The sequence below is a fragment of the Oncorhynchus mykiss genome, chromosome 1 (genome assembly GCF_057628025.1).
Source record: "Oncorhynchus mykiss isolate SJ-2025 chromosome 1, ASM5762802v1, whole genome shotgun sequence".
NCBI lineage: Eukaryota > Metazoa > Chordata > Actinopteri > Salmoniformes > Salmonidae > Oncorhynchus > Oncorhynchus mykiss.
Window position 1 is genome coordinate 57,673,766 of NC_143022.1, and position 27,658 is coordinate 57,701,423.

The window sequence follows — 27,658 nt, forward strand, 5'->3', positions numbered from 1 at the left end:
AAGTTAACTGTTGAAAATCCTTATTTTTTTGCCAGGGAAGGATGCCCACGGATCCCCCTACTAAGCCCAAAATGTTTAGAAATCCTAGAAAAGCCCATTATGCATGTTCATAATGACACTCACATTCAGTCAAAATCACTAAATAAACCCACTTGTGTTTTGTCAAGGCATATATATCTGCAAAGTTTACCAAAAAATATAGGTTAATATAACAAAAAGACATGTTTATTTTTATTTAAGCATACGATATTTAATACTGTTTGATAGCAAATTATCTTCAGTTTATAACATTCACACATTAAGCCATCCTTTGCTACACAACAATCCCTTTCTATTGGTCGAACAGGGTCTTTGGACCAATCAAAATACTTTGAACAACATGACTTGGAACACGTCTACAGTACACATAGAGATCGATAGATGGCGCACTGCCCATGCAGTTACAGAAACAATTAATGGCAAAATATAGGAGTGCCCTCTTTCCAACTCTGGAAATAATTACTATTGCAACAACACACCATCAGTAGGGTAAAACTAACGTGTCTCACGACGGTCTAAACCCAGCTCACGTTTCCCTATTAGTGGGTGAACAATCCAACGCTTCGTGAATTCTGCTTCACAATGATAGTTACTAGTCACAGACAACTTTCTCTAAACAGTAACAGTTAGAGTTAATCATTTTTAAATAAAGGTTGAAATCTTATTTTTTACTTATAGGGAGAGAAACTTCTTTGCATGTTTTTTGTGCACATTGGGAGAGGAGGTTCGCTCTACAGTCGTGCAGCGGAGCAGGGTGGCGGTGAAATGGGGGTTAGGGGTGAGATTTCAAGGGTTTGGAGAACAGAGTTCTTTCAGGGCACAGCTACTTTGAAGGGGCTGCCAGGAACACTGTCATCCCCCCACTTGGCGATAATGGTGTAGTTGTCCTTGTCTTTGACAGTGTAGGTGACGTTGTACAGGCGGTTGCCCATGTGTTTAACGTACACCTTTTCACAGGGCGTCCTGGGACCGTGCACTCCCACAAGCAACATGTTAGTACCTGGAAGAGGGGAGGGTTAGGAATGGTACTAGAGGAGTGTGTGTATGTGTGTGTTACATATTGGTGTGTGTGTTACATATTCCTCGAGTCTGTTCTTCTCACCTGCTTTGCTGCAGTCCACATTGAATACATTCTTCTGTCCGACCAGAGCCTTGGTGAGCCCGCCGCCTCGACACACCACCTTGCTGGCGTCAGAGGTCAGTTTTGACGAGGTACTGTACGCTCCTGCTACCTTGGACGTCTTAGTAATCGTCTGTACCAGGACCGAGGACGTCTCGTGAAGGCTGTGACCACCAGACAGACGGGTACCTGAGGGAGGTTACAATGTTACAAAAGAGCTGCAGTAACAACTAATACCAGACATTACATAATCTAACACCTCCCCTCCTCAGAACAGACAAGAGCACCATGAATGGGGGTTTCTTATGAGAGGGTCGGTGGCTACTTAGAACAACACTGTTAACCTGTAGGCTACTGTTTTCCCCATCTCAACATATTCATACAACATAGATTCCTCATACTCAGAGGGATTCTTTGTAACTTCACAACAACATACAGTATCTAGCCTTATTTTCTACATTTTGCCGGTGCTTCAGAGGATGCACTCAGTCTTCAGCACTGACGTCAGTGACTATTCAATTTACAATCCCGACGTATGTTGTTGTGAAGTTACAAAGAATCCCCCTGAGTAACATTTACGTAATTTGTTATTTATATTACATTACATGTCTAGGAACTTTGAACTTTTGAACTTGTCTCGTTTTATACCGAAAACCTCGAACATCCTTTTCATCAAGATCTGTCAGTCAAGCTGCACACACACGTCACACACCGAACACACACCTGTGACTTTGGCTTTGAATGGGCTGCCCACTATATGGTTGGGTCCTCCATATTTGATGGTGATGAGATAGTTGCCGGGGGCCATAGGTGTGTAGATGACCTTGTAGCCATCAAGGCAATCGGAACAGTCCATCTTCACCTTAGAGGGACCGTCGATGGTCACGGACAGGGCACCCGACCCCGCGTTACAGGTGTTCACTACAAACTCTGAGGCTACACCTAGAGGGAGAGAGAAAGACTACATGGTGAGGAGACCTAGCATTCATAATACATCATTTTAAGACAGCATCACAACTAGGGCTGTGGCGGTCACAAATTTTGTCAGCCGGTGATTGTCAAGCAAATAAGTGTCGGTCTAATGGTAATTGACCGTTAATTAACGTGAACACATTTAGCATCTCCTGGCTTCCACACATACCCTACAAGCCACTGATGCAGACCTTTGGAACATATACATTTAGAAAAGTATAATAAATCGATGTAATATAGCCTACACCTTCTCAATAAATCCATGATTTATTTTAGACAGGTCTAAAGAAGCATGATATGAAGAAAATGTAGTCTATTTCAGAAGAACAGAATAGCATACTCTGAGTTGTCCTTAAGTTAGGTCCTGATTATGCCAAATGGCTGTGGACTACACTAGTTCATTTAGAAGACAAGATTTACTTAGAATTCCATGGCATTATTTTATGAAGAATGAAGAATACAATTGAACAAAGCTAAATAAAATAGAAATGATATTTTCTCCAAATGAGATTTGAAGGAGTCCAGGTGACTCCACTGACGTGTAATGATGGTGACAGGTGTGCATAATGATGGGCAGCCTGGCGCGAGAGGGTGAGCGGGAGCAGGCGTGATGTTTGAGAGGTTTTTGACAATACACTCTAGATGTATGTGTTCCAGAGTAGAGAGTGTTCCAGAGTAGAGAGACCCACGGTAGTTACTTTAATTGAGTACTGGCAGTGTCTGCTGTGGCATGTGGGAAGGTGCAAATTACCTGAAAAATATCTAATCTCTCAATGTTCGTGTGTGTGTGTGATATATATATACAGTGCCTTGCGAAAGTATTCGGCCCCCTTGAACTTTGCGACCTTTTGCCACATTTCAGGCTTCAAACATAAAGATATAAAACTGTATTTTTTTGTGAAGAATCAACAACAAGTGGGACACAATCATGAAGTGGAACGACATTTATTGGATATTTCAAACTTTTTTAACAAATCAAAAACTGAAAAATTGGGAGTGCAAAATTATTCAGCCCCCTTAAGTTAATACTTTGTAGCGCCACCTTTTGCTGCGATTACAGCTGTAAGTCGCTTGGGGTATGTCTCTATCAGTTTTGCACATCGAGAGACTGACATTTTTTCCCATTCCTCCTTGCAAAACAGCTCGAGCTCAGTGAGGTTGGATGGAGAGCATTTGTGAACAGCAGTTTTCAGTTCTTTCCACAGATTCTCGATTGGATTCAGGTCTGGACTTTGACTTGGCCATTCTAACACCTGGATATGTTTATTTTTGAACCATTCCATTGTAGATTTTGCTTTATGTTTTGGACATTGTCTTGTTGGAAGACAAATCTCCGTCCCAGTCTCAGGTCTTTTGCAGACTCCATCAGGTTTTCTTCCAGAATGGTCCTGTATTTGGCTCCATCCATCTTCCCATCAATTTTAACCATCTTCCCTGTCCCTGCTGAAGAAAAGCAGGCCCAAACCATGATGCTGCCACCACCATGTTTGACAGTGGGGATGGTGTGTTCAGCTGTGTTGCTTTTACGCCAAACATAACGTTTTGCATTGTTGCCAAAAAGTTCAATTTTGGTTTCATCTGACCAGAGCACCTTCTTCCACATGTTTGGTGTGTCTCCCAGGTGGCTTGTGGCAAACTTTAAACGACACTTTTTATGGATATCTTTAAGAAATGGCTTTCTTCTTGCCACTCTTCCATAAAGGCCAGATTTGTGCAATATACGACTGATTGTTGTCCTATGGACAGAGTCTCCCACCTCAGCTGTAGATCTCTGCAGTTCATCCAGAGTGATCATGGGCCTCTTGGCTGCATCTCTGATCAGTCTTCTCCTTGTATGAGCTGAAAGTTTAGAGGGACGGCCAGGTCTTGGTAGATTTGCAGTGGTCTGATACTCCTTCCATTTCAATATTATCGCTTGCACAGTGCTCCTTGGGATGTTTAAAGCTTGGGAAATCTTTTTGTATCCAAATCCGGCTTTAAACTTCTTCACAACAGTATCTCGGACCTGCCTGGTGTGTTCCTTGTTCTTCATGATGCTCTCTGCGCTTTTAACGGACCTCTGAGACTATCACAGTGCAGGTGCATTTATACGGAGACTTGATTACACACAGGTGGATTGTATTTATCATCATTAGTCATTTAGGTCAACATTGGATCATTCAGAGATCCTCACTGAACTTCTGGAGAGAGTTTGCTGCACTGAAAGTAAAGGGGCTGAATAATTTTGCACGCCCAATTTTTCAGTTTTTGATTTTTAAAAAGTTTGAAATATCCAATAAATGTCGTTCCACTTCATGATTGTGTCCCACTTGTTGTTGATTCTTCACAAAAAAATAAAGTTTTATATCTTTATGTTTGAAGCCTGAAATGTGGCAAAAGGTCGCAAAGTTCAAGGGGGCCGAATACTTTCGCAAGGCACTGTATATACATACACACACAGTATTTAGTCAGCCACATATTGTGCAAGTTCTCCCACTTAAAAAGATGAGAGAGGCCTGTTTCATCATAGGTACACTTCAACTATGACAGACAAAATGAGAAAAAAAATCCAGAAAATCACATTGTAGGATTTTTTTATGAATTTCTTTGCAAATTATGGTGGAAAATATGTATTTGGTCACCTACAAACAAGCAAGATTTCTGGCTCTCACAGACCTGTAACTTCTTCTTTAAGAGGCTCCTCTGTCCTCCACTCGTTACCTGTTTTAATGGCACCTGTTTGAACTTGTTATCAATATAAAAGACACCTGTCCACAACCTAAAACAGTCACACTCCAAACTCCACTATGGCCAAGACCAAAGAGCTGTCAAAGGACACCAGAAACAAAATTGTAGATCTGCACCATGCTGGGAAGACTGAATCTGCAATAGGTAAGCAGCTTGGTTTGAAGAAATCAACTGTGGGAGCAATTATTAGGAAATGGAAGACATACAAGACCACTGATAATCTCCCTCGATCTGGGGCTCCACGCAAGATCTCACCCCGTGGGGTCAAAATGATCACAAGAACGGTGAGCAAAAATCCCAGAACCACACGGGGGGACCTAGTGAATGACCTGCAGAGAGCTGGGACCAAAGTAACAAAGCCTACCATCACTAACACACTACGCCGCCAGGGACTCAAATCCTGCAGTTCCAGACGTGTCCCCCTGCTTAAGCCAGTACATGCCCAGGCCCGTCTGAAGTTTGCTAGAGAGCATTTGGATGATCCAGAAGAAGATTGGGAGAATGTCATATGGTCAGATGAAACCAAAATATAACTTTTTGGTAAAAACTCTACTCGTTGTGTTTGGAGGACAAAGAATGCTGAGTAGCATCCAAAGAACATCATACTATTTTTCTTGCACAATTGCATAGCCTATAGAAATGTTGCGCAACATGAGCTCATGGGCTTTCATGAAGTGTTTGATTAAATTTTTGAATACATTTGAATTGATGTCAGAGTGATTAGAGGGACAATAGAGTACCAGGCAGTTAGCACGTTTGGTAGGCTACTAATGACCAGGAGAAGCCTAATTACTGTGACTAAACGGTCATGTGGAATTTGACTGCCTTCATGACTCGTGAAAGCCTGTGTGGCAGTAATACGGTCACCGCAACAGCCCTAATCACAATAGGCAAAACTGGTTGAAATGATGGTTGAAATGATCACTGCAACCAGATTACAACCAATGATTAATATACTGTATGTATATTAATCATTGATGACAAACCTCTCCTACATGTGTTGTCAGTAGCATAGGGTCTGTGTACAGCGGGAGTAAGAAGATAAGAAGAAGATATAGAGTAGTGTATGTACCTGTGGATCCTCCATCTAGTCCAGGCCCATAAACTGTCACCATGCCTGGGTCTCCAGCCTGTCCGGCCTCCCCCACCCTCACGTTGAACGGACTTCCAGGGATGTGGCTGCCATTGAACTTGACGTCGATGGAGTGCACGCCATTCTCACGGGGAATGAAGCGGATGGTGTTCTTGTCTGGGGAATATGAGTGATTAGATATAAATAAATATGTTATAAAGTTAATGTTTTGTTCAACATTAAGTAACACATTTGTCCCCATCTCTCCCATTTAATTTGGCTGAAGTTAGGAATAGTGTGTACAGAAATCCGAACCTCGAATTACAGTCTCTCCAGGCCCATGGAGTAAGGAACCATATAACTGTGAGGTCTAACACCAAACCTATCCTTATATCTTACCACTGTCCAGGTCTGTGATGTAGCACTCCTCTGCTGAGCCGGAGGGGGTATGGACCTTAGCATCAACCACGCCCCTTGCCCCGTTACACTGTACAGCGAACAACGCTTCCTGGTTCACCTTTAGGTCCTTCTCCAGAGGGGAGGAGGAAGGAAAAACAGGGTCAGGGCCTGGTAAAGCTCTGTAAGCTTGCCTTGTGTGTGTAGAATGTGTGTTTTTAACTGTGACTCATCTTGTATATGAAACTACAATAAGGAGGTAAGTCGAGAGATTCCCGGGCTGAGTGTGTGTAAGAGGGAGAAGGTGTTAATGTGTTTCCTAGTGGGGGGTGATGAGCAGTACTGATAGCCATGAGTAGACCCCACATCCCTCTCACTCACCATTAAACAACAACACATTCAAAAAGCCTTGGTTACTGCTATAGCCCACGCCTCCAGTTACACTTCCAAGGACAAACAAAGCCTGACCAACAAGCGACTATTGTTATGCTAAATTATGGTCTTGTGAGGAGTGTTCTAACACAATTGTGTGTGTGTGTGTGTGTGTGTGTGTGTGTGTGTGTGTGTGTGTGTGTGTGTGTGTGTGTGTGTGTGTGTGTGTGTGTGTGTGTGTGTGTGTGTGTGTGTGTGTGTGTGTGTGTGTGTGTGTGTGTGTGTGTGTGTGTGTGTGTGTGTGTGTTCCTACCTGCAGGCTGGTGACAGTGAGTCGGCAAGCCTCATCAGACAGCGTTGCTATGGGAACAACAAAGGGGCTGTCGGGGATGTGCTCGTTGTTGAACTTGATTGACACTTCATAGTCACCTGAGGACACACAGCGGAACCAGGGAGTTAGAGACAAATAACAGTGATCAGTTGATTGAAATCTAGTAGTAGGAAAGGAGAAAAACATGGCGTAAATTACATAAAAATATCTCAGTTTAGTATGATCAGATCAATAGCTGTCATTGTCTCTGCTGAATATGAGAGCTTATCTGTTTCTTTGTAGTCAGTGTGTTTGTTTCTTACTGTGTCCTCATCCCTCTAACTGGGGACAACTGCTATGTAGCTTTTTAGACCAACTACTGCCCAGCCTACTGCTAAATAGCTTCTTAGTGCTATGTAGCTTCTTAGTGCTATGTAGCTTCTTAGTGATATGTAGCTTCTTAGTGTATGTAGCTTCTTAGTGTATGTAGCTTCTTTGGATATTAAATGATACAATGTGGATGAACCATTTAGAAATTACAGCACTTTTTGTACATGTTCCCCCCATTTTAGAGAACCAAAATTATTTAGACAAGTTTACTTATGTGTGTAGTCAAAAGCTTAGTATTTGATCACAAATTCCTAGCACACAATGACTCCATCAAGCTTGTGACTCTACACATTTGTTGGATGCATTGGCAGTTCGTTTTGGTTGCATTTCAGATTATTTTGTTCCCAAGAGAAATAAATGGTAAATAATGTATTGTGTCATTTTGGAGTCATTTTAATTGTAAATAAGAATAGACTATGTTTCGGAACACTTCTACATTAATGTGGATGCTACCATGATTACGGATAATCCTGAATACACATACTGTATAAGTGAATTTGTTCAAATACTTTAGGTTTCCAAAAATGAGGGGACTATCAACAAAAGTGTTGTAATTTCTAAACAGTTCCCCAGATATAGATGAAAATACCCTCAAATTAAAGCTGACAGTCTGCACTTTAACCTCACTCTCATAGTATAAATGAAAGTGCTGGTGTACAGAGCCCCCCCCCCCCAAAAAAAGTTTCACTGTCCAAATACTTTGGTCCTTGGAGCTGGATGGGGGTTTTCTACCCTATCTCACCTGGATCCTGTACAATGTAGACCACCCTACAGGATCCATCCTTCCTGTCTTCAAAGGAGATCTCAGCCTTACTGGGCCCCTCTACTGCGATGGACAGACCGCCTGCACCGGCCTCCCGCGTCCAGATACTAAACTCAGCTACGGGGAGGGAGGGAGGGAGAGAGAGAGAGAGAGAGAGAGACGGGATTAACCTGGTTCAACTAAAGTAGGCAAAAAAATCACGTATTGAAAGTAAAACATTCTTCAAAAATATATGTGCTGTATGCAAAATCAGTGCTAGTTAGTGTAAAGGAAAGGACAAATACAACAGTTGTGGGTTTTTTTTCAAAAACAGAGAGGGTCAGGTCAGACTACTTACTTGGTGCTCCTGCCACTCCTCTCTCCAGCCCAGTGCCTCCGGCCCGAACCTTGTGGGACCCTCCTTCTCCCAGGGGTCCCACTGTAAACTGGAAGGGACTACCTGGGACGTGCTGCCCGCTGTACTTCACATTGACCGTGTGGGCCCCCATCTCCTGGGGCACGAAGCGGACACTGTAGGTGCTGTCCCCTCCATCTATGATCTCTGCCTGTTCTGTTTTACCCCCAGGGCTGGTAACCTGGGCCATCATACTACCCATGGTAGCGGTTTCACCTAGGGGAGGGAGGAGCGAAGGATAGGGGGTGTCAGACTGGCTGGGAGAAAAAGGGTTCTTTGAAGAACTGATACAACACTTTTGGGATCCATGTAAAACCCTTTTCACAGAGAAAGGAACCCAAAATAGTTCTCATCTGGGGACAGCTGAAGAAACCTTTTATCAGTTTTCTTTTACGAGTGTAGTTGAAACAACCATATATCGATTATGATCATTACAAGTAAAACCTTGCTCAATGTTGTCGCTATCTGTAAAATCAGTAAAAGAAAAACAAGTACAACCGTTGAGTGTTAGTAAATTTGTATTTTTTCTTCATTCATTCTCACCTGGTGTGACTGTAGCGGGTATCCCAGCGAAGCTAGCCAGACTCTTTCTGCCCAGGAACTCTCCAAAAACATCTGTGAATGGACTGGCTCCTCCTGTTCCTCCCGTCTGGGTGCTCTCTTCGACCCTCACCTCCCTCTTCGTCTGGCCGCCCCGCATCTTGCTGATCTCCGTGCGCTCCTTGCGTGTGTACGTGTGGCTGCTGCGTGTGAATGTGCGCGTCATCCTCTCCTGGGCTGACACCATCTGGAACCAGTTTCCTATTGGTGGAGAGAGAGCAGGGATGGTTAGTGTTTGGTTAGTCTTAGATGCAAGCTATACTTGAAGACTTGTGCTAGCTCTAGCTTAGCTTTAAAGCCAGCGAGCAAAAGCTGTATGAAAGTTGATTGAGAGTCGAGTGATAGGGGTAACAACCACCGTTGTGTTCATTCTATAGATGATATTAACACACTTCAGCACCATGAGAGTAATACTTGACCACATTGTGACCATGTTTAAAATGAAATAAAAATTTAAATGGGTTTGTCACATGCTTCGTAAACAATGCTTATTTACTGGTACTTTTCAAAAATGCAGATTTAAAGCAAAAATGTTAACAAAAGAATTGAAATAGTGACAAGAGGAATAAATACAGAGAATACTGAATAACAATGACGAGTAAAACTAACATGGTTATATACAGGGAGTACCAGTAGCACGTCAATGTTCAGGTGTAGGATGTTATTGAATTAGCTATGTACAATACAGTGCATTGGGAAAGTATTCAGACCCTTTGTCTTTTTCCACATTTTGTTACGTTACAGCCTTATTCTAAAATTGATTAAAAAACAAAAAAATCCTCATAAATCTAAACACAATACCCTAAAATGACAAACTGAAAATTGATTTTTAGAATTTTTGGCAAATTTATGAAAATAAAAGAAATATTATTTACATAAGTACTCAGACCCTTTGCTAAGAGACTCGAAATTGAGCTCAGGTGAATCCTGTTTCCATTGATCATCCTTGGGATGTTTCTACAACTTGATTGGAGCCCACTTGTGGTAAATTCAATGGATTGGACATGAAATGATTTGGTAAGGTCCCACAGTTGACAGTGCATGTCAAATCAAAAACCAAGCCATGTTGTCGAAGGAATCGTCTGTAGAGCTCCGAGACATTATTCTGTCGAGGCACAGATCTAGGGAAGGATACCAAAAAATGTCTGCATGTCCACCAAGACTCTAGAGCTGGCAGCCAGGCCAACCTGAGCAATCATGGGAGAAGGGCCTTGGTCAGGGAGGTGACAAAGAACCCGATGGTCACTCTGACAGAACTCTAGAGTTCTTCTGTGGAAGCTTCCAGAACGACAACCATCTCTGCAGCACTCCACCAATCAGGCCTTTTTGGTAGAGTGGCCAGACGGAAGCCTCTCCTCAGTAAAAGGCACACGACAGCCCGCTTGGAGTTTGCCAAAAGTCACTGAAAGGACTCTCAGGGCATGAGAAACAAGATTCTCTGGTCTGATGAAACCAAGATTGAACTCTTTGGCCTGAATGCCAAGCGTCACATCTGGAGGAAACTTGGCACCATCCCTACGGGATGCATGGTGGTGGCAGCATCATGCTGTGGGAATGTTTTTCAGGAGCAGGGACTCAGAATGGCACAAATTCCCCGATATCAGGGTACTCATGTCAACATGTTTGCTTTCAGAGCATATTTGATCCCAAATTATAAGGGGGAGAGAGTCCTAGTCAGGATTGAGGGAAAGATGAATGGAGAAAAGTACAGAGAGATCCTTGATGAAAACCTGCTCCAGAGTGCTTTGGGACAATGTCCTTGAGTGGCCCAGCCAGAGCCCTGACTTGAACCTGATCGAACATCTCTGGAGAGACCTGAAAATGGCTGTGCAGCGACGCTCCGCATCCAAACTGACAGAGCTTGAGAGGATCTGCAGAGAAGAATGGGAGAAACTCCCAAAATACAGGTGTGCCAAGCTGTAATCACTGACAAAGGTGCTTCAACAAAGTACTGAGTAAAGGGTCTGAATACTTAAGTAAATTGCTATTTTTTAAACATTTGCAAAAATGGAAAAAAAAATGGTTTTTCCTTTGACATTGTAGAGTGTCAAAGTGTAGAGTGATGAGGAAAACAACACCATCTGGTATGGAGGTCCTAGAAGCCAGGGAGCTTGGCCCCAGTGATGCAATGGCAATACTCACCACCCTCTGTAGCAGTTGCCATACCAAGTAGTGATGCAGCCAGTCAAGATGCTCTCAATGGTGCAGCTGTAGAAGTTTTTGAGAATCTGAGGGCCCATGCCAAATATTTTCAGCCTGCTGAGGGGGAAGAGGCGCTGTCGTGCCCTCTTCACGACTGTGTGGGTGTTTGTGGATCATGTTAATTCCTTAGTGATTTGGACACCAAGAAACTTGAGGCTCTCGACCCACTCCACTACAGCCCCATCGATGTGGATGGGGGCGTGCTTGCTCCTCCGTTTCCTGTAGTCCATGATCAGCTCCTTTGTCTTGCAAACGTTGAGTGAGAACTTGTTGTTCTGGCACCAGGTCTCTGACCTCCCCTTATAGGCTGCCTCATCGTAGTCGATGATCAGTCCTACCACCGGCGTATCATCAGCAAACATGATGATGGTATTGGAGTCGTGCATGGTGATGCAGTCGTTGGTGAACAGGGAGTACAGGAGGGACTAAGCACACATCCCTGAGAGACCCCCGTGTTGATGATCAGCGTAGTGGATGTGTTGTTGCCTACCCTCACCGCCTAGGGGGCGGCCCATCAGGAAGTCCAGGATCCAGTTGCAGAGGGAGATGTTCAGTCCTAGGGTCCTGAGCTTGGTAATGAAGTTGGAGGGGACTATCGTGCTTAATGCTGAGCTGAAGTCAATGAACAGCATTCTTACAGTGCCTTGCGAAAGTATTCGGCCCCCTTGAACTTCGCGACCTTTTGCCACATTTCAGGCTTCAAACATAAAGATATAAAACTGTATTTTTTTGTGAAGAATCAACAACAAGTGGGACACAATCATGAAGTGGAACGACATTTATTGGATATTTCAAACTTTTTTAACAAATCAAAAACTGAAAAATTGGGCGTACAAAATTATTCAGCCCCCTTAAGTTAATACTTTGTAGCGCCACCTTTTGCTGCGATTACAGCTGTAAGTCGCTTGGGGTATGTCTCTATCAGTTTTGCACATCGAGAGACTGACATTTTTTCCCATTCCTCCTTGCAAAACAGCTCGAGCTCAGTGAGGTTGGATGGAGAGCATTTGTGAACAGCAGTTTTCAGTTCTTTCCACAGATTCTCGATTGGATTCAGGTCTGGACTTTGACTTGGCCATTCTAACACCTGGATATGTTTACTTTTGAACCATTCCATTGTAGATTTTGCTTTATGTTTTGGATCATTGTCTTGTTGGAAGACAAATCTCCGTCCCAGTCTCAAGTCTTTTGCAGACTCCATCAGGTTTTCTTCCAGAATGGTCCTGTATTTGGCTCCATCCATCTTCCCATCAATTTTAACCATCTTCCCTGTCCCTGCTGAAGAAAAGCAGGCCCAAACCATGATGCTGCCACCACCATGTTTGACAGTGGGGATGGTGTGTTCAGCTGTGTTGCTTTTACGCCAAACATAACGTTTTGCATTGTTGCCAAAAAGTTCAATTTTGGTTTCATCTGACCAGAGCACCTTCTTCCACATGTTTGGTGTCTCCCAGGTGGCTTGTGGCAAACTTTAAACAACACTTTTTATGGATGTCTTTAAGAAATGGCTTTCTTCTTGCCACTCTTCCATAAAGGCCAGATTTGTGCAATATAAGACTGATTGTTGTCCTATGGACAGAGTCTCCCACCTCAGCTGTAGATCTCTGCAGTTCATCCAGAGTGATCATGGGCCTCTTGGCTGCATCTCTGATCAGTCTTCTCCTTGTATGAGCTGAAAGTTTAGAGGGACGGCCAGTTCTTGGTAGATTTGCAGTGGTCTGATACTCCTTCCATTTCAATATTATCGCTTGCACAGTGCTCCTTGGGATGTTTAAAGCTTGGGTAATATTTTTGTATCCAAATCCGGCTTTAAACTTCTTCACAACAGTATCTCGGACCTGCCTGGTGTGTTCCTTGTTCTTCATGATGCTCTCTGCGCTTTTAACGGACCTCTGAGACTATCACAGTGCAGGTGCATTTATACGGACACTTGTTTACACACAGGTGGATTGTATTTATCATCATTAGTCATTTAGGTCAACATTGGATCATTCAGAGATCCTCACTGAACTTCTGGAGAGAGTTTGCTGCACTGAAAGTAAAGGGGCTGAATAATTTTGCACGCCCAATTTTTCAGTTTTTGATTAAAAAAAAAAGTTTGAAATATCCAATAAATGTCGTTCCACTTCATGATTGTGTCCCACTTGTTGTTGATTCTTCACAAAAAAATACAGTTTTATATCTTTATGTTTGAAGCCTGAAATGTAGCAAAAGTTCGCAAAGTTCATGGGGGCCGAATACTTTCGCAAGGCACTGTATATTTCATGGCAATAGATGTGAGGGTTACAGGGTGATATTCATTTAGGCAGGTTACCTTGGTGTCCTTGGGCACTGGGGGTGGGGACTATGGCACTGGGACTATGGTGTTCAGCTTGAAACATGGTATTGGTATTACAGACCCGGTCAGGGATAAGTTGAAAATTTCAGTGAAGACACTTTCAAGCTGGTCAGTGCATGCTCTAAGTATGTGGCCTGGTATTCCATCTGTCTCCGCAGCCTTGCGAATGCCAACCTGTTTAAAGGTGTTACTCACATACGGAGAGAGAGATCACACCGTTGTCTGGAACAGTTGGTGCTCTCATGCATGGCTCAGTGTTGTTTGCCTCGAAGCGAGCATAGAAGGCATTTAGCTCATCTGGTAGGCTTGTGTCACTGGGCAACTCACAGCTCAGTTTCCTTTTGAAATCCGTGATAGTTTGCAAGCCCTGCCACATCCGTCGAGCATCAGAGCCGGCGTAGTGGGATTCGATCTTAGTCTTATATTGACGCTTTTCCTATTTGATGGCTCATCACAGGTCATTGCAGGATTACTCATAAGCGTCCGTATTAGTGTCCCGCTCCTTGAAAGCGGCAGCTCAAGCCTTTAGCTCAGTGCGGATGTTACCTGTAACCCATGGCTTCTGGATCGGGTATGTAAGTACTGTACAGTAACTCTGGGGGCGATGTCGTCAATGCACTTATTAATGAAGCCAGTTACTGATGTGGTAAACTCCTCAATGTTATCGGATGAATCCTGGAAGATATTAAAATCTGTGCTAGCAAAACAGTAGTTTAGCATCCGATTCATTGGACCAATTCTGTATTGAGCGAGTCACTTGTACTTCCTGTTTGAGTTTTTGCTTGTAAGCAGGAAGCAGGAGAATAGAGTTATGGTCTGGTGATGGTTTTTGTGTGTGGAATAAAGGTGATCTAGAGTGTTGTCACCTCTAGTTGCACGGGTGACATGCAGGTAAAAATGAGGTAAAACGGATTTAAGTTTTCCTGCATTAAAATCACTGGCCATGACAAACACTGCCTCTGAATGTGCATTTTCTTGTTTGCTTATGGCCCTATACAGGTTGTTGAGTGTGGTCTTAGTGGCAGCATCAGTTTGTGGTGGTAAATAGACAGCTACAAAACATATAGATGAAAACTCTTGGTAAATAGTATGGTCTGTAGCTTATCATGATGTATTGTAATTCAGGCAAGCAAAGACCTGAGACCCCCTTAACATTAGATATCGCGCACCAGCTGTTGTTAGGCTGTGCTCACCAGGGATTTTGAGGTTGAGGCCACAGGCGCTGCCGACAGAAGCGATGGCGGGGGCAGTTCTCTTCCTGGTGATGCTCTCCTTCATCCTTCCTTCTCCTGTCACCTTCACTGTGAAAGGACTTCCTGAGGATCAGCCAATCAGAGAGTACCAGCAACAGCCAATTAGTGAGGTCAGGGAGAAGTGTATTAGCCAAGGAGAGGTCCGAAACCGTAATTGGTGCAGAAAAAAAATCACAGGTAACAGTGACTGACAATGTTGTTCGATAATGAAATGTAATCTCACCTAAAACCAAGTTAATTTACGGATTTTACACATTTTTGATAACATTTACAAAACTGAAGTAAGACAAAGAAACACTAACCTGGGATGTGCTTGTCAGAAAACTTGATGTTGATGATGTGGTTGCCTGGCTCTGTGGGGCAGTAACTGACTCTGCACGTCCCATCCTCCACAACCTCACAGTTAATATCCACTTTACTCGGACCCTCGATCGACAACCCCAGACCACCATAACCTGAGAAAAATAGAAATATGTAAGGCAATGGAGAGAGCATTGTATCTGTCAATGAACTTTAGCAGATATGGGTTAGATTAGCTTAAAAGAAAGATATACCCATTTTGAATGTTGATGCGAAACTCGTCATACCGGCTGTATTTCTGCCTGCTTGAACGGTGAATAGCTCAGACACACATGAACACTTGAAATGACTCTGGGAATCGATAGAACATCACTCAGAGATGCACAAAAACTATAAACATTCAAACATTCCTTTTAATATGTCTAACATGCCTTACCTGCATCCCTAGTGTCCACAAAGAACTCAGCCATTTTGAAGGTGTGTGCCTCCACCAGTCCTTTACCAAAGGCCTTGACCCTACTGGCCTCGCCAATATCTGACTGGCCAACCTGGATCTTGAAAGGGCTGTTGGTCACGTGCTTACCGTTCTTCTTCACGCTCACCTTGTGCTCTCCCACCTCCTTAGGGGTGAAGGAGATACCTGCAGATAGAGAGATGGAGGAGAGGAGTGTGTAAGTAGATATTTGAACAGAATATTTAAACAGGGATTAGTTAAAGGATTCACAAATTCTGACAGTGCTGTCATCATTTTATGCTTCAAGAAAGTTGAACTCAGTGCTGTCTGTCTGTCTGTCTGTCGTGAGTCCCAAGACTGATGGTTCACATGGAGAAAAAGGTTACTTTTCTTCAGAGTAAGGAAACTAAACCATTTATTCTACCCACCAGCGCCATGTTATTGAAAGTCTCTAGCTCAGGCCAGACTAGTGGGTAGTATCTCACCTATGTGTCTGCTGGGCAGTCTCTTGAGCAAACACGGCTCTTCGTTGCCTAATGGAGCTCTGATATTACCCGTCAGCAGACTCAGGTCAGACTCTGTGATCTTCAGTGGCAAGTCTGCTGCTGTCCCCACGTTGAGCTGGGATGTCCTGATAGAGTCATCACCTTGATAGAGAGAAATGGAAAATAGATTGACAAACCATTTATTAATATTTACTAACTACATAATAACATGTATTAACCATTTACAAACCATTTACTTACCATTAACTAACAGTTACTAACATGTACAAACGATTATGAACATTCACTCACAATGACTGACCATTTACTTACACTTACAAATCGTTTGCTAACCCTTTACTAACCATCCCGAATACCATTTTACGTAGAGCCCTACAACACATATGATTGATCAATATACCAGTGATTTCAAGGCAAAAGTATGAGTGGCATTGTGACTGTATGTGGGTGCACCCCTGAGTGTTCTGGTCCAGACCCACTCACCAGTGATTTTAGCAGTGAAGGGGCTGCCGGCTATGTGTTTGTTGTCAAACTTGACAATGATCTTGTAGTCTCCTGGTGAGGTGGGCAGGTAGGATACAGTACAGGTTCCATCCTTATTGTCTTTACAGGTGATCTTTGCCTTAGAAGGACCCTCCACCGCTAGGGACAGACCACCTGTAGGGGGGGTAGGAGAGGGGAAGGGGGGGGGGAGAGAGATAGAGAGAGATGGGGTTTTACTCAACTGTCTACATAGGATTAGATGGAGAAATGTTTTCCCATCATTGTGGACAGAGGGTGGGGGGGGGGGGGGGGGATACAAGTCAATTAAACTGTGTTCCAAAAGTATTGGTTTAAATAAGATAATAATAAAATAGTCAGAAGAAGTACCTTCTCCAGCGTTCTTGGTGACCACAATGAAAGTGACAGGTTTGTTGATGGACCCTTGACAGAGACCAGGGCCGTATGCTGTCACCAGACCACTGTTCATAGCATCCACATAGAACTGGAGGGGGCTTCCTGTGAGGGGGAGAGATTTAATGGAGGGAATGGACCATCAGAAAAAAGTTTGTTCAATATTCATCAATGTTTATTTAACATTAATTTACATAAATACGCCTGTTTAAACACCTGAGCTGTCACGTGTGCTCCCTTTCTGGCCTCTAGACCAGGCTGCTCGTTATTGCGCACACCTGTCATCATCGTTACGCGCACCTGGGCATAATCAGACTCACCTGATTATGATTATCACTTCCCTGATTACCTTCCCTATACAAGTATATGTCACTCCCTTTCGTACCTTCCCCAGGTGTTATTGTTTCTGTTCCTGTGTCAGTTCTGTGCGTTGTTGTTCGTGTTTCTTATTTTTGTATTATGTTGGGTTTATTTATTAAAACATTCACTCCCTGAACTTGCTTCCCGACTCTCAGCGCACATTGTTACAAAATAACGCCTTACCTAAGGGAAGCATCATTCTTTTGTTTTTTTTGTTTTGGTGGGAATTTGGTCGGGTCTGGGAGCCGCTACAGGCTCTCATGCCTCAGACAGATCTGAAGGCTACCCTGCCTCCGTCGGTTCGTCAGGCTCTCATGCCTCAGCCGGAACACCAGGCTCCGCTGCCACAGCCGGCTCGTCTGGCTTTCATGGTTTTGCCGGAGAGCCCGGCTCCCCTGCTTCTACCGGCTCGTCAGGCTCTCATGCCTCAGCCGGATTGCCAGGCTCCCCTGCCTCAGCGGGTCTGTCAGGTTCCAGCGCCCCTGCCGGCGACAGGTTCCGGCGCATCAGCAGGGGTGACCGGTCGGCTCCTGATCCCCGGGAACGTCCCTTTGGTTGGCTCCTGTGGCAGGAGCAGAACTCTCTGGGGAGGGGGTACCGTCACGTATGCTCTCTCTCCGGCGCTCTAGGTCGCAATGCTCCCGCTTCTCAGCCGGACTGACAGGTTTCCTGCGCCTCAGCAGAAGTGACCGGTCTGCTCCTGATCCGCCAGGCTCCCCTGCCTCAGCGGGTCTGTCAGGTTCCAGCGCCCCTGCCGGCGACAGGTTCCGGCGCATCAGCATGGGTGACCGGTCGGCTCCTGATCCCCGGGAACGTCCCTTTGGTTGGCTCCTGCGGCAGGAGCAGAACTCTCTGGGGAGGGGGTACCGTCACGTATGCTCTCTCTCCGGCGCTCTAGGTCGCAATGTTCCCGCTTCTCAGCCGGACTGACAGGTTTCCTGCGCCTCAGCAGAAGTGACCGGTCTGCTCCTGATCCGCGGGTTCATCATTTTGGTCAGCGTCCTGCGGCTGGAGCCACGAGTCAGGGAGGGGATACTGTGCTCCCTCTCTGGCCTCTAGGTCACCAGGCTGTTCATTCCCCAGGCGTTATTTATTAAGACACTCACTCCCTGAACTTGCTTTCCAGCTCTCAGCGCACATCGTTGCATGAGCTGGATTTTTTGTTGTTGAAATATAAACATAAGAATCTTAATTGAGCATAACTACTTAAATTGAGTCTGCGTTTAGTTTGAAGACAGGCTAACACAAGGTGTTTTCTCCTCTGGTTTTGACAGACACTGTACCTGTAACGGTTTTGGTCTTCCTCTTCTGAGGAGGAGTAGGAAATATCGGACCAATATGCAGCGTAGTAAGTGTTCATCATATTTATTACACTGAACACAGGAAACAAACGAACAAGCGAATAAAGAAAAAACGAAACAGTCCAGAATGGTGAAAAACACTGAAACGGAAAATAACCTCCCACACCCAAGAGTGGGAAAACAGGCTACCTAAGTATGGTTCTCAATCAGAGACAACGATTGACAGCTGCCTCTGATTGGGAACTATACCAGGCCAAACACATAGAAATATAAACACAAGAACAAAACATTAGAATGCCCACCCCAACTCTCGCCCTGACCAACCTAAAGTAGAAACATACAAAAGGAACTACGGTCAGGACGTGATAGTACCTGGGATGTGATTACCTGGGATGTGATTTCCTTCATACTTGATGTCCATCTCGTGCAGACCCTTTTCAGTAGGGTTGAATTTAACTGTGATGGTCCCATCATTGTCATTTATTATGTAGGGATGGGCAGTCTTACCGTAGGGCATACGCACCTCACCTGGAAATTCCAGGAAAGGAAAGTGAGTGTGTCATTGTGTCAGAAACAGTGAGAGTATCTCTCAAACAAATCAAAGCTAAACAACAACTTACTTTGTGTACTGTTTTATGTGTTAATGAGTATCTGTTAGGATTACAACATTCTGTAAAGTTTCCCAAATTTCCAAGTTTTCCCCAAATCCTGATAGGATAATCTTTGCATCCTTGCATAAGCAGAGAGGGAATCCTTTAACTGGGGTTTTGGGGGAAAACCTGGGAAATTTGGGAAAGTTTCCGGAAAAGTCCCTGTACCTGTGATCGGTCCCTGCTGTACAGTGAACGGGATGACCAGGTTGAGAGGGCGGAACTGATCCATGCCGTCACTAAGGACAATGGGCTCCTTTGTTGCCTAAAAGGGCATATGATACATGTACGAGTAACTATAGCAAGCTATGTCTATACAAAGTAAAAATGTAACTTTAATGCAGCCTTTTTGACTCAGTTAAAAATGTTGTTAAACCCTTATAAGACATTATAAAGATTCATACATGATAACAACAAGTTATAAAGCATTAAGTGAAGTATTACCCAATGTTAGTATTGTCCCCCAGAATGCTCCACACCACTCTCTCAACAGACAAGTTATAAAGCATTAAGTGAAGTATTACCCAATGTTAGTATTGTCCCCCAGAATGCTCCACACCACTCTCCCTTCCCCCCAATTTGTGTCTCTGATTCAGGAGAAATGTATTTCTATTCCTGTGATACCCACCTTAAGATCAATACACTAACTGTAAGTCACTTTGGATAAGAGTGTCTGCTAAATGACAAAAATGTAATTTTCAGGTAATCAAATTTTTGCTATTTTGTAGCTTTGGCAACTATGTGTCTGTTTTCTACCCCAGTTCGCTCCTCTCCCTGTAGGCTATACAGACAGACACTCCCCACTCCTTGGCTGCTACCCTAATTTAGTGTACCCTGTGCGCATAACCCATGTGGAATTCCTGGTCTCTGGTAGCGTTTGGAACTGCCGATCTGCAGTCAAGAACGCCCGAGTTCAGCTCAGTCTATACTGTGCTTCAGTCCCTTAACTTTTTGGCCCTGATGGAGACATGGATCACCCCAGACAACACTACTACTCTAGCTGCTCTCTCGTCATCTGATTATGTTTTATTTCATAGTCCGAGAGCATCTGGTCGTCGTCGTGGTGGCACATGGCTACTCATTTCTCCTAAGTGAATATTTTGTTTTTTTCTCCCTCTCTCATCTGTCCATCCCCTCATTTGAATTCCATGATGTCACTGTCACTTGTCCACTCAAGCTTAACATTGTTGTCATCTATATATTAAATCCTGCAACTAGTGTGGTCCGAACGCCCGACAACCTACCCGCTCGACCCCACCTCCCCTCCCATTTCCAGACCATCTCTGGAGACCCATTCCTCACTTCCCTCATCAACTCATCCCTGACCACTGACTGCGTCCCCTCTGACTTCAAAATGGCCTGACTCTCTCGTTATCTCTCTCAGAACAACCTTCTTGACTCTAACCAGTCATGCTTCAAGATTTGTCACTCAACCGAAACTGCTCTTCTCTGTGTCATGGAGGCTCTCTAAACTGCCAAAGCTAAATCTCTATCCTCTGTTCTCATCCTCCTAGATCTATCCACTGCCTTCGACACATTGAAACATCAAATCGACCCTCTCAGGGCTTGGCATCTCTGCACACTCTTGGGTTGCATCCTACCTGGCAGGCCGATCCTACCAGGTGATGTGGAGAGGATCTGTGTCTGCACTACGTACTTTCACGACTGGTGTCCCCCAGGGCTTGGCTCCTTCTCTCTATATACCAAGTCACTGAGCTCCTTTATATCCTCACATGGTCTCTCCTATCATTGCTATGCAGATGACACTCAACTACTTTTCTTCTTCCCCCCTTCTGACACTCAGGTGGCGACACGCATCTCTGCGTGCCTGGCAGATATATCAGCTTGGATGTCGGCCCACCACCTCAAGCTCAACCTCGACAAGACGAAGCTGCCCTTTTTTCCGGGGAAGGCCTGCCCACTCAAAGACCTCTCCATCACAGTTGACAACTCCACAGTGTCCCCTTCCCAGAGTGGAAATCCTTTGCCAAGACCCAGGACAACACCCTGTCGTTCTCTGTCAAAATAAAAGCAGTTACTCGCTCCTGCAGGTTTATGCTCTACAACATCCGTAGAGTACGACCCTACCTCACATGAAGTGGTGCAGGTCCTAGTCCAGGCACTTGTCATCTCCCATCTGGACTACTGCAACTCGATGTGGTCTGGGCTCCCGCTTGTGCCATCATACCCCTGCAACTATTCCAGAATGCTGCAGCCAACCTGGTGTTCAACTTTCCCAAGTTCTCCCATGTCACCCCACTCCTCCGCACACTCCACTGGCTTCCAGCAGAAGCTCGAATCCACTACAAGACCATAGTACTTACCAACCGAGTAGCAAGAGGAACTGCTCCTCCCTACCCTTCAGACTATGCTCAAACCCTACACCCAAATCCAAGCACTCCTTTCTGCCACCTCTGGTCTTTTGGCTCCCGCTCTTACCAGTCCAAGCTCTTCTCTGTCCTGGCACACCAATGGTGGAACCAGCTTCTCCCTGTAGCTAGGACAGCAGAGGCCCTACCCATATTCTGAAAACATCTGAAACCCTACCTCTTGAAAGAGTATCGTAAATAATCCCAGAGCACCCTCGCTTACTATGACTGTGATATGTGGTTGTCCCAACTAGCTACAGTATCTTATTAAGATGAATGCACTAACTGTAAGTTGTTCTGCGTAAAAACGTCTGCAAAAGACACAGACGTTTCTTCTGAAACTTGTCAGTCTATTCTTGTTCTGAGAAATGAACGCTGTGTGCTACTCCCTTCACAGAACAGCGCAAACTGGCTCTAAACAGAATAAAAAGAGGTGTGGGAGGCAACGGAGCAAGCCTTAATTTCTCAGAACAAGAATATATTGACAAGTTTCAGAAGAAAGTTTCTGGCCATTTTGAGCCTGTAATCGAACCCTGCTGATGCTCCAGATACTCAACTAGTCTAAATAAGGCCAGTTTAATTGCTTCTTTAATCAGGACAACATTTTTCAGCTGTGCTAACATAATTGAAAAAGGTTTTTCTAATGATCAATTAGCCTTTTAAAATTGGAACACATGAGTGATGGTTGCTGATAATGGGCCTATGTACAGAGGCCCATTAGGTAGATATTCCATAAAAATCTGCCATTTCCAGATAAAATAGTCAATTACAACATTAATAATATGTACACTATATATCTGATCAATTTGATGTTATTTTAATGGACAAAAAATTGGCTTTTCTTTTAAAATCTTAGTGACCCCAAACTTTTGAATAGTAGTGTGTATATATATTAATTAACACACAAATCTATATTACTAATATGTACTCAACCGTAACATGGAAGGGGCTCCTGGGTATGTGCTGTCCTCCGAAGCGGATGGTGATGACATATTTTCCTGGTTCTGGAGCGGTGTAGTAGATCTCGAAGGTTCCATCACGGTTCTCCTGCACATCCATGTCTAGCTCCACCCCCTCTGGGGTCATGACCGAGCAGGTCACCTTGCCCTTCCCAGCAGCCTTTGTGTCCACAGAGATGATGGCCTCCTCGTGCAACTGCATCTTAGTCAGACCTGATGCCAGGGCATGTCCTTCGATAGACACTGGGAATAAGGAGAGAGAAATTTGTCAGACTATTGAAAAGAGAAAATAAAATAGAAGAGAAGGGAAAATGAGAGGTGTACCAGTGAGCAGACACTTGCTGGCGTCTCCAGTGGGCAGGGCTAAGATATGGTAGGGAGAGTAGGGGATCTCATCGCCTCCATACTTGATCATGATTGTGTAAAGGCCGGTGGAGTCTGGTACGTAAGACACTGTGTAGGTCCCATCTCTGTTATCATAGATGGTAGCCTTCTTTGGCTTGCATTCTTGGTCCTACAGGGGAAGAGGATGTTAATGTGTGTGTGGGGTGTGTGTGTGGGGGTGGGGTGGGGGTGGGGGGTTACCAACCAGTATTTGTACAGTGAGCAGTCCCTCTCCTGCGTCGCGGTCATCAATGGTGAACTCCACTGGCAGGCTGGCGGGCACACCTGACTTGTCCAGACCTGGACCGCTTGCACAAACCTTACTGGCATCATGACCAGGCTGAGATCTCACCTTGAATGGACTGGAGAGAGAGAGAGAGAGAGAGAGAGAGAGAGAGAGAGAGAGAGAGAGAGAGAGAGAGAGAGACAGAGACAGAGAGAGAGAGAGAGAGAGAGAGAGAGAGAGTGAGAGAGAGAGAGAGAGAGAGAGAGAGAGAGAGAGAGCAAAAAAATATAAATACAGTATATATATTTCATGACCCTATTGAAAATGTATGAAATGCATACAGAAAAGTAAATGAGGATATTACAGTAAGGGTTTCCGGTAAATCTAGTTTTGTCCAGTCTGTCTCACCTGTGAGGAACCTCCTGGTCTCCATATTTAACTGACACAGTGTAAGGGCCATCATGAACTGGAGTGTAGTTGACTGTGTGTGTACCATCACTGTTATTTTTTACAGCAACAGGCTCTGAACCTATGGGGAAAAAAGGACAGATTAGCTACATTCAAATAAGTCACTATATGTAAACATGTATGTGTGTGTGTGTGTGTTTATGGGTGTTTTTTATGTTTGAGTGTGTGCATGTGTGAGTAAAGTCAAGTATGTCGAGTTCGTCTTACCTGATGGTCCTATGAGACTGACCTGCAGATTTGCCTGTCCTGCCTGTATAGTGTCCACAGTAAAGGTCTGAGGTAGGTGGGCTCTGACTCTGTCACCCAAACCTAGGCCTGAACATTTCACCTGACTGGGATCCACCACATCCCTCACTGGCACGCGGAACGGACTGCCTGCAGAAGACACATGGAGAGACACTATGGTCAGCTTTTTTATTAGGATGATAGGGAAGAAGGCAATCAGAGGCTGCCAGTGGAAGAGAGAGATATTGAGAAGTATTGGATATTGTGTTTTTGTGGTGTTTTTATCGTGAGAGCTGGGGTAAGATTTTCACTATTCATTGTGCATAGCAAATAAACTTGAAACTTGTATTATGGTGATGATTCTGCTGCTTCTTCTCCATGCAGTATGTAAGTGTGTGTGTTTATGTGGGGACTATTAATTATTGGACTATCAATTGTTCCTCCCTGTATTATACTCACGCAAAAATGTTTATTCTATTCTACCGAGCCATTCACTTTATGTTAGGAGTCTTATCTGTTATTAAATCTTATTGTTGTTGCATTGTCGAGAAGGAACCTGCAAGTAAGCATTTCTTTGGACGGTGTAAACCAAGGATGGGCAACTGGCAGCCCGTGAACCGTTCTTTTGTGGGTCTGCGGATCAATTTTCAAAAACTTCACGTACACACACACACACAAAAAAAATATATACATATATATATATATATATAGTGCCTTCAGAAAGTATTCAGACCCCTTGACTTTTTCCACATTTTGTTACGTTTCAGCCTTAATCCAAAATTGATTAAATAAAAAAAATCCTCAGCAATCTATGCACAATACCCCATAATGATTAAGTGAAAACAGGTTTTTAGAAATGTTTGCAAATTTGTCAAAATAAATAAATAAATAGGGAAATAGCTTATTTAGATAAGTATTCAGTTGCTTTGCTTATGAGACTCGAAATTGAAACTTGATTGGAGTCCACCTGTGGTAAATTCAATTGATTGGACATGATTTGGAAAGGCACACATCTGCCTATATAAAGGTCCCACAGTTGACAATGCATGTCAGAGCAAAAACCAAGCCATGAGGTCAAAGGAATTGTCTGTAGAGCTCAGAGACTGGATTGTGTCGAGGCACAGATCTGAGGAAGGGTACCAAAACATTTCTGCGGCAAGGTTTGAGGAGGGAAAAAAACAATTACATCAATTGTACAATAATTATGTAACGTAACAAAATGTGGGTTCTGAATACTTTTCGAATGCACTGTATACATGTAAAGTGTCGGTCCCATGTTTCATGAGCTAAAAAAAAAAAGTCCCAGAAATGTTCCATATTCACAAAAAGCTTATTTTCCCAAATTTTGTGCACAAATTTGTCCTTTTAGGGAGCATTTGACTCAATATAATCCATCCACCTGATAGATGTGGTATATCAAGAAGCTGAATAAACAGCATGCTCATTACAAAGGTGCACCTTGTGCTGGGGACGGTAAAAGGCCACTTTAAAATGTGCAATTTTGTCTCACAACACAATGCCATAGATGTCTGAAGTTTTGAGGGAGTGTGCAATTGGCATGCTGACTGCAAAAATGTCTGCCAGAGCTGTTGCTAGAGAATTTAATGTTAATTTATCTACCATAAGCCGCCTCCAATGTAATTTTAGAGAATTTGGCAGTACGTCCATCCAGACTTACAAACGCAGACCACATGTAACCCTGCCAGCCCAGGACCTCCACATCCGGCTTCTTCGCCTGCGGGATTATCTGAGACCAAGCCACGAGACAGCTGATGAAACTGTGGGATTGCACAACCGAAGACTTTCTGCACATACTATCAGAAACCGTCTCAGGGAAGTTCATCTACGTGCTCGTCGTCCTCACCAGGGTTTTTCCTGACCGCAGCTCGGCCTCATGACCGACTTCAGTGGGCAAATGCTCACCTTCCATGGCCACTGGCACGCTGGAAGAGTGTGATCTTCATGGATGAATCTCGTTTTCAACTGTACCGGGCAAATGACAGACGTATGGCGTCCTGTGGGCGATCGTTTTGCTCCTGTCAACGTTGTCAAAAGAGTTCTCCATGGTGGTGGTGGGGTTATGGTATGGGCATGTATAAACTAAGGACAACTTAATCTGCCTCCATCACCTCATCATGTTTCAGCATGATAAGGCACGGCCCTATGTTGCAAGGATCTGTACACAAATCTTGGAAGCTGAAAATGTCCCAGTTCTTCGCCTGCATACTCACCAGACATGTCACCCATTGAGCATGTTAGGGATGCTCTGGATCGACGTGTACGACAGTGTGTTTCAGTTCCCACCAATATCCAGCAAGTTCGCACATCCATTGAAGAAGAGTGGGACAGCATTCCACAGGACACAATCAACAGCCTGATCAACTCTATGCAATTTTGAAATTTGGTTGTGTATCAGCAGATTTTCTATTGTTATGTCAGTCACTGACAGTAACTCAATTTAGCCCATGTCTAGCCTGCTGTCAAAACTTGAGGTAATCATGGTAAAAATACTGACCGGGAGGCCCCCAATGATTTTGTTAGTCACTCTCACTAATATATCACAATCAAAACTACAAACATGTCTCTCCACCTTATGGCAAAATGAATAGAATTGCAGGAAATTAGCTGTTAAACTGCAAATTATTCTCTCCGCCCCATAGCAAAATTGCATGAAATTAAAAATAAATACAAATAAATATTCTCTCTGGAACATGTATAGAATTGCAGAAAATTCACTTGAAACCTTTTTTTTTCTCTCCGCAGTCATTTAGCCAGCCAGGCTATGGCTGTATGTGGGTGTATGGATGTGGGTACACAGACCCACGAGCCACTGCGGCCCCTCATGGTGAGTTCAGATGTTTTGTGGCCCCCACCCACATCAGCTGCCCATCCTTGATGTATACCATGTGTATCCTGTCCATACGACTAATACAACTAGAATGTGTATGTATATGAGGCATTACCTGGAATGGGGTGTCCTCCGAAGTTGATATTGACGTCGTACTCTCCAGGTGTGAAGGTAACGTACTCTACGCTGCAGCTGCCATCTTTGTTATCTTTACAGGTAATTTTTGCCTCTGACGCTCCCTCTATGGTCAGGCCCAGGCCTCCAGTACCAGCACCCCTAGAGAACACAGACAATGATCAACTTTAATGGTAATTTCACATCAATTACATTGCTTTCATAGGAAAGGCTTTCTCATTTTTGGAAGAATTGAAAGACATTGGATTTGTAATTGATTTTCCTGTGATCATGTGTTCTTATGTGCTTAACTAGCTAAAATGTTATTTTCATCAATAAACCACATGGGAGCATAGATTGCAGTGTGCTGTCTCTTTTGAGCATTTACTGAACATATTATTTGATATCCAGCACCTGCTCAGAAACATTGGCTATGTGTATGCAATCTTTTCCTTTGCTGTGATTGTACCTGGTCTCGACGGTGAAGCAGTTTGGTGTGTTGATGAGTCCTCCCTCGAGCCCTGGCCCGTAGGCCCTGACCCGGGTGGGGTCACATCCCTCCACCACTGACACCCTGAAGGGACTCTTAGAGATGGCCACCTCGCAATACAGTACCTTAATCACATGCATACCTGGAACAGACAGACCAATC

The 27,658-nt window shown here is 44.1% G+C and overlaps 1 protein-coding gene across 4 annotated transcripts in view; it reads right to left on the reverse strand.

Moving 5' to 3' along the window:
* Nucleotides 1-224: 224 nt before the first annotated feature.
* The window catches only part of LOC110525505 (filamin-C), a 56,163-nt gene continuing 28,729 nt past the window's right edge, over nt 225-27,658 (reverse strand). For 2 of the 4 annotated variants that reach the window (XM_036980645.2, XM_090235020.1), the window contains 25 exons: nt 27,476-27,638; nt 27,008-27,168; nt 24,027-24,194; nt 23,760-23,880; nt 23,331-23,487; nt 23,066-23,255; nt 22,716-22,984; nt 19,582-19,678; nt 19,151-19,291; nt 17,079-17,207; nt 16,692-16,865; nt 16,188-16,349; nt 15,685-15,888; nt 15,503-15,550; nt 15,251-15,403; nt 14,889-15,011; nt 9,099-9,356; nt 8,499-8,771; nt 8,141-8,278; nt 7,012-7,127; nt 6,330-6,456; nt 5,931-6,107; nt 1,883-2,101; nt 1,142-1,348; nt 225-1,039 (listed from right to left, as the gene is read on the reverse strand). In XM_036980645.2, coding sequence (XP_036836540.2) covers nt 852-1,039; nt 1,142-1,348; nt 1,883-2,101; nt 5,931-6,107; nt 6,330-6,456; nt 7,012-7,127; nt 8,141-8,278; nt 8,499-8,771; nt 9,099-9,356; nt 14,889-15,011; nt 15,251-15,403; nt 15,503-15,550; nt 15,685-15,888; nt 16,188-16,349; nt 16,692-16,865; nt 17,079-17,207; nt 19,151-19,291; nt 19,582-19,678; nt 22,716-22,984; nt 23,066-23,255; nt 23,331-23,487; nt 23,760-23,880; nt 24,027-24,194; nt 27,008-27,168; nt 27,476-27,638 — 4,163 coding nt within the window. In that variant the 3' untranslated portion in view covers nt 225-851. Of the gene's footprint in view, nt 1,040-1,141; nt 1,349-1,882; nt 2,102-5,930; nt 6,108-6,329; nt 6,457-7,011; nt 7,128-8,140; nt 8,279-8,498; nt 8,772-9,098; nt 9,357-14,888; nt 15,012-15,250; nt 15,404-15,502; nt 15,600-15,684; nt 15,889-16,187; nt 16,350-16,691; nt 16,866-17,078; nt 17,208-19,150; nt 19,292-19,581; nt 19,679-22,715; nt 22,985-23,065; nt 23,256-23,330; nt 23,488-23,759; nt 23,881-24,026; nt 24,195-27,007; nt 27,169-27,475; nt 27,639-27,658 lie in introns of those variants that run through there. The other 2 variants (XR_016496081.1, XR_016496082.1) reach the window with 2 other exon arrangements.